Source organism: Natator depressus, chromosome 2 (assembly GCF_965152275.1).
Source record: "Natator depressus isolate rNatDep1 chromosome 2, rNatDep2.hap1, whole genome shotgun sequence".
NCBI classification, from domain to species: domain Eukaryota; kingdom Metazoa; phylum Chordata; order Testudines; family Cheloniidae; genus Natator; species Natator depressus.
In genome coordinates this window covers 24424013-24438788 of record NC_134235.1, presented here as the reverse complement: position 1 = coordinate 24438788, position 14776 = coordinate 24424013, and the positions used below count along the sequence as shown (strand labels likewise).

The window sequence follows — 14776 nt, the reverse complement described above, 5'->3', positions numbered from 1 at the left end:
ATGCTCCACTCTGCAGGAGCCCCTAGAATGGGAGGATAAATTGCTACAGCTCTGCCTGATTGCGGGCCAGAGCCTTGACTGCTTGCCACCCCACCCTGTTTAAAGCCTGGTTGCAGGCCAGAGCCCAGACTGTTTATGGTGATGCCCTGCTTGAAGGCCAGGGCCCACTGAGAACTGCTAATTCCCGCTTTGTTTTTAATTCCTTTGGGAGAATACCCTAGGCAGACCAAACTGCGAGGAGGCATGGTCTCCCTCAGACGTGGATACGGAGGGACAAGCATGCCAGTCTACACTGCTGCTGTGGCTAGTAACATCTACACCAAGTTATTTAAAATGACTTCAAATCTTTTCCTCAGAGGATCTTGAAAGTTCAGAGCTAATAAGTATATATTAAACACATTTTTGCCAATGTAAATAACAGCCAGAATTTCCAAAGTAAAGTTAGGCACCTAAATAAGTGGCCTGATTTTCAGAGGCACTGATCATCCTCAACTTCCAGTGAAGTCAATGAAAAGTGCAGCAACTCAGCACCTCTGAAAACCAGAAGACTCTTGTTTAGGTGTCTAATTTTAGAGGCACTCAAATTTGAAAGTATTGGCCAATGTTTATTTAAATTATACTTTATTTGCTTCCAACCTGACTCTCCAGTGTGTTGACATACAACCAAAATTTCTTAAAAGCCTCCACAGATCTGCTAATAAAACATAGTGCCATCAGCAAGATTGCTGCTCACTTCCTTCTCATAAATCATTAATATATGAAACAAGAAACTGAAAATTGTACACAAGCTCAATGAGAAAACCTATTAGTCAGAGGCCAAAAGTGGGGGAAATTCATCTGTTCTCCTCCCAATTTTGCTCTTTGGAAAGTGGAAAAGCACCAGCTGTTTTCTATTTTTACCTGTGGGCTGGGTTTTGCATTTGGCCTCCCTCCCTCCTAGACCGTGTCCATTTCACTCTACTGCTGCTCGGCCATATAGCCCAGGAAATATTTTTGTGCTACACAGATCACAGGATTAAGAAAAAACAATCAGAGTAAGCCCTTTAAGCAGTTTTTAATCCATAACAAGATTTTGCTCCATATTTTGTGATTATTTTCCTTAAGAGTCTTATTGAGGACTTTAGCAAAAACTTTTTTGAAAATCCACACTAACCATATTCATTAGATAACCTTCATCAACCATTAACATTTTCAAATATATTTTAATAGGTCAAAGAGGTACAAATCTTCTTCCCTTTAAGAAGTTATGCGGATTTGATACTGTTATTCTATTGTTAGACTCAGTTTCCTAGATCCAGAAGTGAGATACTCACTGGTCAGTATTTCTCAGAATAATATTTAGGTTTTGTGTTGTTTTATAAATATAGGCACCAGTTTAGCAACTTTCCAGCCCTCTAAACATCACTGGTCCTGGTGATTTAGAGTGCTTGAGTTTTATGGTGTTCCATAACTTCTTCCTTAAAGACTTCATTCAAATTTCCTGTGAAAATTGTTTTAGGAATAGGATTGATTCAAACAATTTGTTTTACTTTTCTGCTACTTCATCATAGTCTTTAAATGCACCTCCAAACCCTGGCAACTTCACTCACAAATGCAGTCTTGTCATGCCCTTAATACACTTATTATGATACTATTACAGCCAAGAGGATTTCTTTAGAAACAAGGTGGTTTATCTCAAAAAGGATTCGGCCACTGAAAATAATTTAATGAAATAATAAACATTCTGTTAACTGAGACATTAGATCATGTCTGTTACCACATCGACCTTTTTGTCCTGAAGTCTAAAAATATTCTCCTTTCCTTCCATTCTCCCATATTTGACTACTCATTGATTCTGTCCTAATGAAAGCAGGTTATTCACAAAGGGTAAAATTTAATTTGTTAACTTTTATAAAATACTAGCACTAATCTGTTATAAAGTATTTCATGTTGTTTTTTAAACTGTATAATCCCTTATAAACAGGAACTATCATTTACCAACCAATCTGTATCATTTATAATTTTGGAAAGCTACTTTTTTTATGTTTCCTAAAATACAAGTATTTTTCTCAATAGCAGTTAGCCCTGAAAATGTGCTCCACATATACTTACTACTCTCTTAGCCTGGCTGCGTAACATCCCAAGATTTATGAGAAACAAAACTCTTTACAAATGTGTATTATAGTGTCATCAGCTTACTGACAGCTAGCTGAGCTGTGCGATGATGTCTTCTGGCTGCAAATATTTATAAAGGTAATAATTTCTAATTAACCTATCTAAATTGGCAAACTGCATTCAATCTTTTTGCCAATAATGGCTTTGTCCTTCCTTCATTTAAACTTAAGACACTTCAGGCTTAAGACAAGTCATTTATTTTTTGGAAGACTAAAGGAAATTACACAACACTTTGGAAAATCAACATAAGTTTCACCTTCCATAATCACCTTCCTCTCCCTGCTTGAAACTCACACATCATTGCTCTCTTCACTAATATTTATGTACACACACGCTAACATGTCTGAAAGAGGTTTCAAGACACCCATGTCAGCACTCATTTCACAAGTAAAAGCAAACAATCCTCATAGTAGTGGCAGTTCATAAAATATCCACTACACAGATCCTTTGGCTGAGGCAGTAAGGGCAAGGTAAGGAAGCGTGTGAAAGAGGGCATAGCGGGGCATAGCAGAATTGCTAAATCATTGAGGCACTGGCAAAGGCACAATGTTTTGAAATTTGACATTTAAAACATTGGCTTCAGTGTGTTAAGAAGTGGGAATTTACATGACATTGTACCTTTTATATATTTAATATAAACTAAAAAAAAAATGTTCTTTTCCAAGGGAAGATGTCAAACCAACTGGGAGTTACAATATTCCCCACTAATTCTGTCGCCTGTTTTACCCTACCACTATAAAAGTCTAAGGATTGGTACAATGATGATCCGTCCAGTTGAGAAAGGTCAAATGTAACTCTCTGGAGGGCTTCCTCACTGGCTCATAAATACAGAGAGATTAGTGCAGAACAACGTATGACCCTGTCCCCAGAAACTGGGGCTTCAGCCTTCCTATCTTTTTGGGTAGGTCATACAAAGGCTTCATCATGATTTTAGAAAAAAGTAGGGACAGGCCATGCATGGGGAAATCAAAGTTAAGATAGTAAGCAGATATCACCACCTCTTAAATCTATTAGTATTAAGAGTTTATCCTCCAGAACATTTGCTAAGAACAGTTATGATTGTGTCTCAGAACTACATTTTTGAGATACTGGATGCCTCAGGACAGGGCTTACAAAATTAAACAACTTACTACCCAGAGTCTTGAAAAAAATTTACTTGTTTACTTACCCGCCCTGGGCAGGAATAATTCCTTCTCAGCTGGAGAAATAATACCATCAACTACTGTAGAAGTTAAGCTTTAATTGTAAAGAAAACTAAATTTCTAACTCTTATAGTTGTAAAGATAAACTTCACAAGATGAACCAAATGTGAACAAATGAAGTGCATTCTGACTATGCGGAAAGACAGCTCCCCATATCACTTCTGCTGCTTATATTTTTCCCAAGCCAGAGTTAAGTGAAAACTGAACAGAATACTGCCAGTTTTCACAGGTGCTATACAAAATCCTGGAGACAGCCATGAAATTTTAAAGAACTATCCCAGTTTCTTTGTCACTGCTTGGGAAAGCTATGAGCAGCAGCATCAGGAGCAAACACTGGAGCTGTTCACTGGAGAGGAGGACCCAAACATTTGAGTTTTGGAAGGGTGGGGAGTGGAAAAAAAAGAGTAGTGGACACACTCCACTTTCACAGAAGCCAAGAGCCTGGTCAAAGGAAAAAGGAGCAGAGACCCTCTTCCTTCGTAACAGCAAAGCAATTGGAGCAAGAGGGGCTGGGTCACTCCCACTATCTATACTAGCAAACTTCATTCACTTAATACACCGCTAGTACAAGTTCTACCACTGGCAGCAATGGTGCATTCTACAGGGTAGATGAAACTTCAGCTCTTTCACAAGGATGGTCTAATCCTAGTTTAAAAGGATGAATTATGACAGAAAAGTTTGCTTGTGTAGACGAGACCCCAGTGTCTATATTTTTTGGTCGTCCAGACACAAAAATAATTCCACAGACTGCATCTGCTGAAGTACAGAGCTTTGCCAAGCATCAGCACTACGAAATTAACATGATTCTTGTCAGTTTTACAGTGCTGACAAGATACTGAACAGTAGCAAGTCAATGTTAGAGCTAGGACTAGATTCAGGTCTCTTGACTTCCACTCTGGTGCCCTATCCACTGGACCGCATCTGGCAGAGTGGATTTTTCAAGCTTTTGCATGGATGGTTAGTAATGAGATACAGAGCCTACAGCTTCAAGAATCCAAGTTCAAATACAGCCCTGGCCTGGTGAAATGCTTCTGGAGGTCTTAGTCCAGATGCTAATATATAGGTGATGACATTACAATAACCAAAATTGGTGTCATTCCCGATAGTCAGCAGAGAGGCCAAGAACAGAATGGGCATGAAAACAGAAATAGCCTAATACTCTCCAACGATGGTGCCTGTAGGCTGCTGCCTATGCTGTGGATAAACAGAAGACAGCGTCCACGAATGTCACTCATACACTTAAAAAGAAAACACAATAAATTCACATTCAACATTAAAAACAAAAGAAAAACACTTGTACATGTTTTATGCCATCAGTGAAAAGACTTGATAGTAAAGAGCAGTTCTGGATTGAACAAGAGCTGATCTACCATAGGCTGAAGTGTTCCTCCCGATTTCATACTCCATATAAATTAGATCGCCAACTGAACAGCTAGGTTGAATACGAAGTTAATAAAGGACAATTTCATGTTAGTGAACAGCACTTGTGGTTCAGGAATTAAGGCAAGGGAGAGGAAGTACCCTAATCCTTCTCTAACAGCAAGTTCCTAACCCATGTCAGGAGAAGTTTAAAGTTAAGTTTTATAATTTTGGGCTTTGAGGTAACCAAGATGCTAATATAATTCATCATGGAAATCTAATAGTTAAGAAATGAAGGGTTCTAATGTATGCACAGGTAATGATAAAGACTAATAAACCTGACAGATTATTAAATTAAGCTTCATAGAACACGACTGGTCCTTAAAAATCCCATTTAACTGAATCTTCATTTAGGGCACATCCACACTACAACATTAAGTCAACATATGATAGGTTGACTTACAGACAGCACAATAATTATTGCTGTTTTTCATGTCCACACTACCCTCCTTCTGTTGGTGGTGTGCATCCTCACCAGGAGTGCTTCTACCAGGCTAAGGGGGCAGCACTGGGGGCTAAGAGCCCAGGCTCTGAACTCTGCACAGAGCTCCCTGCTCGGAGCCTGGATGCCCCTGGGGCTGCTGTCTGATTCCCCACTGCTACCCAGGCTCCCTGCTGCTGCCCGGAGTTCTGGCTTCCTCCTGGAAGCCCAGCTGCTGCACAGATTCTCAGCTCTTGGGTTTGGATCCTATGGGCAGCCTGGAGCCCTGGCAGCAGTTGGGCTCCCTGCGGGGAGCCCGGCCTGGGCTCCAGGTGGTTAGCTCTGCAGGGAGCCCAGGCAGTAACTGGGCTCAAGGCTGGAGCCCCCAACACCTGTCCCGGGGTGACAGTCCCATCTGTGAACGGAGCACTAGGTTCATAGCAGGGAGCCTACTAGCCTTTCTTGTCAATTTCACTGCTCCAATGCAAAGTCGTGAAATCAACAAGAATGACAGCCAAACAGCCAAAGTAAGTAGTGCAGTGTCTACACAGACAACTGTCTCGCCCTAACTACACCAACATAAGCCTTACGCCTCTCGTGGAGGTGAAGTTGTTATGTCGGTGTAGCAGGACACTTACATCAGCTGGAGCAAGGCTGTAGTGTAGACACAGACATAATTATGTTGAAGTAAGGCCGCTTTTGTCGATCTAAGTCTGTAGTATAGACCAGGCCATAGCCTCTTAACTGTCAGCATTCCACTAAACCAGCTTGTAGTCGAAAGAGAGCCTGAAACATGAGGCCTGAAGAGATCTGGACAAAAGTAGCAGTCAAGTCTTGCTGATATAAAGCAAAGTTAGCAAAAGTCAGGTTGTGAGCAGAAGTCAGGCCCTGTCACAAAACATGCCTGCTTGCAAGGTCACAGAACCTGGCAAGAACAGGACTGGCATTGCCAAACAAAACATTCCGAAGAAGTACTCGGCACAGGACATTCATGCAAACACATTCCAGAAGGGTGGTACCAGAACACCCTGGTACAGAGTTATGGTGTAAACACACTCTCCAAAGATGATACAAGGACACACTGACCCCCTCTTAAAGATAAGGTTAGGGTGACAGGGTGATAAATAAAGATGTTTTGATCAAACCATCATGTACAGCTTGGGTACCACTGATCTATTCTGACATCCATCATAACACAGGCCATAGAAACTCTCCTAGAAAGGATTAAATAGGGTTAACTAAAGCTTTGTCTACACAGTTTTTGCACTGATATAACTAAATTGGTAGAAGAAGCAATTTAGTTAAATCAATGCAATCTTTGGGTGGATGCAATTATTCCAGTATAAAGATGGCATTCCAATATAATTATAAATAATCTATGTTATTTTTTCCTCTGATTTTAGTTAAATTGGTGCAAACATTTATCACATATAAACCAGTGATTCTCAATCTTCTTGGGCTCAGGACCCATTTGTAAACCTTGATGGCCTGTCACAAGCCAGTAAACAGCTTTAGTACAAAAAACTCGCTTACAGTATATTCCTACCCATGATATATAAATTTACACATTAATATAATGAAGTACTAAATAAGTACACATGCATAATATAGTGACTGCACTGGTTCCACGGGGTTGGACAGGCTCGGCTTCCCGCTCCAGGTGTTGCGATCGCCGGGTTTGCAGTGCCACTCAGATTTGGCCTGGTCCAGCCAAATTTGCAAGAGTGGTGTTGTGGCCTGACACATGGGGTTACTCATACAAGTTTGGCCCAGTTGGCCCTCTCATCTTGAAATGGGGCACCTGGGCTAAATGTGAGTGGGGCTGTAACCCCGTGCACCTCTCGAATCAGGAAGTCAAGCCCAGCCAGCCCTGAAGAACCAGTGCCACAAAAGCCACTGCTGTGGGTCGAATGTGGGGAGGGCCCCCCCCACTCCAGGACCCAGCCGTCTTTCCTTCCCCACAGGGCCTCCCATGTGCCCCTTTGACACATTCTGGCAACCCAATTATGGGTGGCAACCCACAAGTTGAGAAACCCCGCTGTAGATAAGACCTAAATCATAAAATTGTTCCCCAGATGATATGACATGTCTTTTGACTTCTAGTAACATATCCATTTGAAAACAATGAGTAAGAAAGACTAAAACACCTGAAGCATTGAAGGCGAACCTCTGAGTCCATCACATTTGCCTAACAACATTTGATACCACAGCAAAGTAAAACAAAGAAATGTTAATACAAAAATCAGTAATGAAATTTCTCTAGCACAGCACTATAGAAGGAAAAAGACCAAAGACTGAAGATTATATTTTACTTTATAGTCAAACTATTATAGTGGCCCAAGCTAGACAAATTCTCTTGAATTTTTCAGGAAATAATTCAATATACAAAAGGAACTGTTAAAGGAAACCATGATTTAGTTAATGGCTAACTCTTTCTTACTAAGATTGATGTTACTATAAGAAAATCATCAGTTGAAATCTGCCAGTGGAAAAAACCGACTTACTATCATAGTAACGTAAGGCAGCTCATTTACAGAATTTCAAACAAGTTACTTACTGCTTTGACTCATGGTGACAAACCTCCAGTGTTGGATCATTATAAATAAAAGCTGCTTCCAGATCATTGACTCTTACTCTGTATATCCTGCATTGTTTACTGTTCAGTTTGATTCTATTCAGGTTTGCAACCGTGGGAAATATAGTCAGTTCCACATAACCCTATAAATATGTAAACCAATATCATCATTTCATTATGCAGTCATATTCAAAAACACAATATAAAAGTATTCCTTTCTATTAATTCATTTTATTCATATTTTTAAAAGGGACACCACAGTCAAACAATAGATCCAAATGCTAATTTTTTGTTTAAAAAAAAAAGAAAGAACAAAGTTTCATAAAACTTATAACTCTTGAAAGGTGAATATTCTCAGGTGTATTACTGGAGATCATTTAACTTTTTTTTAAATTGACTAGAATTCAAGTTGATGGTGTCCCTTTTAATTCAAACAAATGATTGTACCTAACTCATAATAAAACTGGATTCCATAAGATAAAGCTTTGATAATCCTCCAGGGTGATCCACACAGGCAGATTTGCGAACTTATTCAGAGCTCCATTAACTTCAACAGTGTTCTGCATCGCTGCCAGGGTCTGGCCATTAGTCCATATGGATTCAGGATCAGGGCATAAATCTCTACTATTCTAACCCTTAAATAAACAGTGGCATTAGCTGAAATTGTGATTGTTTATTTTTAGAGGTATGAAAGCCAATTTTAACCAGCGTGGATAGAAATGATTTTGGGGGGGGGGTTTATATAAATCGGATTTTTTTATTTTGTTATTTAAATTATAATTTTAAATAAGCCTGTGTAAAATGAAATCTGAATTTACCACAAACTATGTTAAAGCATAATCTTATTATAATCTCTTAAAACATTTTAAGGTAACATTTTTATTTGGCATGTATAGTCCAAATGAAATTAAAAAGACTTGAATCTAATTCCAAATAACTTCAGGCACAAATTACTGTCCATCTTGCATCTGTATATCTGAAATTCATATTAAACCACAGTTCTGTTTGGCCTCGTTCCCTTGGGCAAAAGAGTCCTGTAACAGGCTCCTAGTCAGAACATAAAAAGCGCAAAGAAGTTACAGAGCACAGGCAGCTTTTGTGCAGTTATATTTCCTCAAAAATACAGAAGAAAATCTTGGTTTTGGACATGACCTTTAATATTTTTGTAAATAATATACTTACTACAACAGACTTTCTCTGAAAATTTATGTTGTTGATGCAGACTACCTGGTGGGTTGTGCTGGAAAAAACAAAAACATTTAAAATAAGGATATAGACAAATAACATATCAATGTCATTTCTCATGTTTCTTTAACTTAGTTAAAAGAAAATCTTAGCTGAACAATCTTTATATCATGTGTATGTCTACATACATAGATATTGTATACATATTATACTCAATGTGTAAATATGTGTACATAAACATAAGGAGAGAATTCATGGCATGAAGGTCTTATCTGCATGAATGACCACATACAAGCAATGAAATGGGAATTATGCAGGGCATCCCAAAGGTGTCACTAAAACCATCAAAGTATCACACCATCATATAGGCTGTACACACATACGCTACAAGGAAAAATATAGTTTGAACTGTTTTGAACAGCTTTAAAATATTGTATTGGAATTATTTTTGAATCTTTTTGTCTGTTACCCCAAATACAATAACAAAGGGCTCAGATGAAGTTATGAAAGCTCTAACAATTACCTAAGTAGCTTTTCAATATGTGAAATGTCAATTATTAGAGTACAATATCACCAACTATATAAAAACTGACTGAGTTCTATCCCGGCCAGACTGCAAGAGAATAGGACTGGCTATTGCCTGCTATGGACCTCAAAGAGGCATAATTGCTGGGGGAGGAGGGTGGGGGTGGATAGAGGGCATAAGGAGTAAACATTTCTCTGGCAAGTTGACTCTCTCATCATATATACAAATCCTATACATGAAAGAGGAAGACACCCAGCTGTCCTTTAGGAAACAGCACTTGCTTCAAGCATTGGAAAGTCCTGAGAAATAAACATTTAAAGCAATGGTATACCGCCACAAACTCTGTGCAGGCAGATCTTTGCATATCTGCAAAGATCATGCAGGATTGAGGCCTGAAATATTTTTTACCACTTTTTCCTTTGGTTGGTACTGCAGAGCACATACAGCTATGGAACAATTAACAGAATTCTATGCTGGTTCATGCATCATAAGTAGCACTGTTAACTAAGTTACAGCTGAAAAATCTTTATACATGAATTGGAAAACACAGAGCTTTCCTTCCAGATATCATGCTGAGTCTGAAGAGTAGATAGTTAGAAAAAAATATTTTACATGAAAATTGTGAACATTTGATATGGAATCACTGGAACAGGGAAACCCACAATGCATATTTAAAGAGTAAGATTTCGGAGTATAACTGAATGTTCAGCAATAATTTTAAAGCATCCCTAAATTACCCCTGTACAGCTTCATTTGACTTTACTTTAAAACCAACCATAACGGTCAACTTTTGGTCAGCGTACAGCCTACACGACAAAGCTTTCAGATTACATAATACAGAGAATGAACACTAATCTCAAGCACACAAAAGAAATACAAAAATTAATACTTATAATTTATAAGGTCTTGGGCTCTCAAATCCCTTGTCTCCTTTCTTCCTATTCATCCTGCACAGCAGCACTGAACTGTTGAGAGTCAAATATGCATCAACATCGTCCTCATTAGTGGTCTTTGGATGGGTGGTTTGATTTTTCCCCTTGTCAAGTTCCCTTTCATTACTGTTCTATCACCAATGGATCTAAGACTCCCAAGATTCAGTCATGGCCAGATCAGAGAAGCCGCACAGTTATAAAGTCAACAACATACAGTCTTCTTATTTATACTATGTGTGTGTGACACACAATTCCCTTCCACAGAAGGTACAAGGAGGCGACAGATCTCCTGCCTCCCTCACCCTGGAAGCTACACAATCTGAGCTGCTAAATGCAGAGGGGAAATAGGTGTTGCAGGCCTGCTGCTCAACAAGTGATGGACTTTGCTGGGGGAGGTCTGGGAACTACTGATGGTGATGACCGGGGTGAGGGGTTCATGCTCCTGCCAGTGCGGCCTCCTACTGGGTCAGCAGGGGCTGCTGCTAATAGGTAGGTGGGAGGGGGCTGCTGAGGCGTTCGCTATTTTTAGGCGGGAGCGAGGCGGCCGCTCCCGGGCTCTTGGGGGTGGGGGAGTCGGCGGCGGGGCGGGCTTTGCTTGGCGGCGTCGGCTGCTGCCAGGAGGGGATGGGGCAGGTCGGGGGCTGCTCTGCGGCTCCTGCCAGGTGGGGTGCCGTGCGGGCACGGCTCGGCTGCAGCCCTGGGCGAGCAGAAGCCGCTCCTGACGTGGTAGCGCTGGGGTTATAGCTCCTAGGCGCGTGGAAGCTGCTCCGGTGCCTGGCTGGGGGCTGCCGCCGTTCCCGGGGCAGGGGCTGGGCTGGCGGCCGCTGCCCTCCGGCGGCGTGTCTCGGGGGCGGCTGGGCGCTAACCCGCACACACACAGCAGCTCGGGCCCCTGGATGCAACTGCGTCCCAGCGCTCAGCAGGGCGGGCGAGGCGCTGCCTGGGCCCGTCCAGCGTCCGCCGGGTCCACACCGCCAGTAAGCCCTGCAGCAGCTACGGCCGCCATTTTGTTGGTAACCTTTGAACTTCCGGCAGTTGAAAGGTCAAGGCCGGCTTAAAGGCTTTTTAAAAAACCCTCTTTTCCATTGTCCCCTGTGCGGCGCGGCCTGGAGGAATCTGAGCGAAACAGAGAAAAGGACGCGTGTGGGGGGGGGGAATCAAAATTATAGCGATGAGCTTTTCGGCCGGAATGCGCATGCGCCTCTCGCCCGTAACCTCGCAAAGCGGTCTCACACCATTTCCTGCCCAGTTCCTTATCCGCTGGGCGGCTTGGCTGTGCCCCACTGGCGAGGGTGGAAATCTGTGTTAGGCGATGCCTCGTTTCCACCGTCCAAGTAAGGCTGGGGAATATCTTCAGCAAAAACGTTTTCAGTGGGGAAGAACTATTTGGTGACTCTTTTTCCTAAATGTGGCTTTGTTTTTTCGGGGTGGGTTGTGGGGGGGGGGGTTGTTTGAGTTTTTGAAAGAAGTGTTGGCTTTTCGTTTTCGGGAAGACTTAAAAAGGAACACCTGAAAAACGAAATATTTGGGAGTGCTGCCGCACTGCCTCGCGGGAGTAGTAGTTCTGCCCTCTCACGTCCTGTTCTCGTTGGGCTGGTTGGCTGGCCGGCCTGCTTCTTCCATGGTGTGCAGCCCTCCCTCTCCAAGAGAGAGACTGCTGTTGTATCATGAAAGATGTAGTCTGACCTATAGCAAATGGGAGAATGAGGCACCAAACTGAAATGTTTTAGATTTTAGCTGGAATATTTGTTCTTGTATTTCTGCTCGATTATCAATATTCTATTGAAGATTTAGATGTAAACAATTTTGTTGCAGGTTTCAGAGTAGCAGCCATGTTAGTCTGTATTCGCAAAAAGAAAAGGACTTGTGGCACCTTGGAGACTAACAAATTTATTTGAGCATAAGCTTTCGTGAGCTACAGCTCACTTCATCGGATGCATTCAGTGGAAAGTACAGTGGGGAGATTTTTATACATAGAACATGAAACAATGGGTGTTACCATACACACTGTAAGGAGTGTGATCGCTTAAGGTGAGCTATTACCAGCAGGAGAGCGGTGGGTGGGGGTTGTGGGGGACCTTTTATAGTGATAATCAAGGTGGGCCATTAATCAGCAGTTGACAAGAACATGTGAGGAACAGTGGGGAAGGAGGTGGGCTCCATTTGTTTTGACCAGCTCTAATGGTAAGATGTGATCAAATTGCAATAGTGGCCAACTCTTTTATCCTGCCCCACAGGGAGCCTGATGAGAACTAATCCTATAGTGAAACTTGGCTCCTAATGCATTTTTGGACAAACGCTAACCTTAATTCCCAGACCCGGCTTCGGCTGTATAGTTTGTAAAATCTCGTGATCAAGTTAGTAAAAGGTATTGTTAACTCCTTGTGATATCTGCAGCGATTTCCTCTTTGTCGTGGACATTTAAGTCAAGGCCAGGATGGGGAGGTTGTAAAACAATTTCATTCCCTTCTGATCCTGCCTAATGACAATGGCTGTTTCTACCATCCTCTTAATGTCAGATCCTCCCAATGCTGTGTTTTATGTGCATAACTTAGGTTTCAGAGTAACAGCTGTGTTATGTGATTTATATGCATAACTTAGTGATAGACTCTCTTCTTCACTCCCATCTCCACTCAGAAAGGCACTCTGAGCCTGACATTCAACTAGTGAGAGACACCTATTATTTCTAGGACAACTAACTTGTGTATTTATTCACTTTCAGTCTGTAAATTTGAAACTATCATTTTGTTATGCTGAAAAGGGTCTAAACTAAATAATCTTCCATAAGGAGTTTTGCCTGCACAAAGAATGGAGCATCTGGTTCATACATTTTTCTGTGCACATGGCATTATATAGAACTATCCCACTACAGTGAATGGGACAAGTTTTACTTAGGAGAATGAAATTCATGAAACTGCCTGTCATGATAGCATGTACATCAATTAGAATTGTCGAACTAGGGTGTCTAGTTTGGAAACTAAAACCTATCTGAGCATCTAAATGTAAAAATTTTGGCCCTAAATTTGAGGACATCTGTTTTACATTGCTATTCTAAATGTTTGCATGCTTCACAGAGCCGGCATGAATATTTGCTAAGGTGTTAGTGTCATGTAGTATGTATGTAGATATGATGGCCAAACATTGTAAGAAACAAATTCCTACCACTGTATTGAATGCTATTTTAATCTCGGGTTATAGGTATATCCATGTGCAGTCATGTCACAAAGATTGCTTGTTAGCCTCTGGTGTATTACAATATATGCTATAATTTATCCATGTATTAAAGTATCTTAGCAACAGTTCATGGAAGTATTATATTCTGCAATATTCAGTTACAACTCCTTTATTTACAAGTGTTAATCTTTTAAAATGTTCACAATTCCTTACAGTTCATAAAATGTACAAATCTGACTTGAGTAACTTTCTTTATACTTGCTCAACCTTAAAATGCATGGAAGCAATTAATTTTAGAAACATAATTAAGACTAGTTTTTACAGTCAACCTACTCATAGAATTCTACTGTATAACCTTTGAGTAATTTTTAAGCAAAGCCTATAATGTAGTAAAAGTGGATCAAGTGATCACAGCAGAATGAGATGCAAATACAATAGACAAGGAAGGAAATGACTGTTGCATGTGTATTTTTGCTATCATATGCTGCCCTCATAACTGAGTGGGTGTAGGGAATTTAGTCTAAAAAGTACTTTCACTTAAGACGATAACTCAAGGAGGGAGGCTATGTAATAGCGATCACTGGAAGTGTTCAAGGAAAGATAAGACAAATGGATGAGTAGTCAATGGAAATCTGACTTTCCTACAGTCATTAAATAGTAAAGACTAGCTAATCCCATAGCAATAGTTATTTTGAGAATGGTGGATTAATCACCAAAATCTAGTTTACATATTTGATTCAAATAAAACCCACAAGTGAATAACTGTTGTATATGAGGGCTGATACAGACTAGGTAAATTGCTATAGGAAGATATATGAACATCTGTATGTATAATATACAGCTCACTCTTATCTCTGAATTTGAGAAAAAGAAATACATGTATTGTGGATTTCATTCAGCCCCCGGCTGCATGGCCCCAATCCTCATCTCCTCATGTAATAGTACATATAATCCTTTAGGTGCAGTAGTGGGCAGTGTAGTGTGTGGTCTATTTGTGAATACATGAAATTCTCTCCATGATATTAAGTATTATATTACGGGACAAAGCTGCTGTGCTTAACTACATAAGGAGTTCATTAAAAGCAAGCCAGCCCTATTTTTTTCCTAGTGGTGACACTAAAAGTTTCTTCACAGTTTAGATTAGTTGTGTTCCCAGTAAGCTCTTTGTCATGTTTCCATTAGTTTAGG

General features: G+C 40.7%; 1 protein-coding gene across 1 annotated transcript in view; it reads right to left on the bottom strand.

Moving 5' to 3' along the window:
* The window catches only part of TAF2 (TATA-box binding protein associated factor 2), a 105303-nt gene extending 93876 nt beyond the window's left edge, over positions 1 to 11427 (bottom strand). Inside the window, exons 1-3 of the mRNA XM_074943908.1 lie at positions 10376 to 11427; positions 8954 to 9008; positions 7754 to 7914 (exon numbers count right to left, since the gene is read on the bottom strand). Of these exons, the coding sequence (XP_074800009.1) occupies positions 7754 to 7914; positions 8954 to 9008; positions 10376 to 10428 (269 nt within the window). The 5' untranslated portion in view covers positions 10429 to 11427. The remainder of the gene's footprint in view (positions 1 to 7753; positions 7915 to 8953; positions 9009 to 10375) is intronic.
* Positions 11428 to 14776: the final 3349 nt, after the last annotated feature.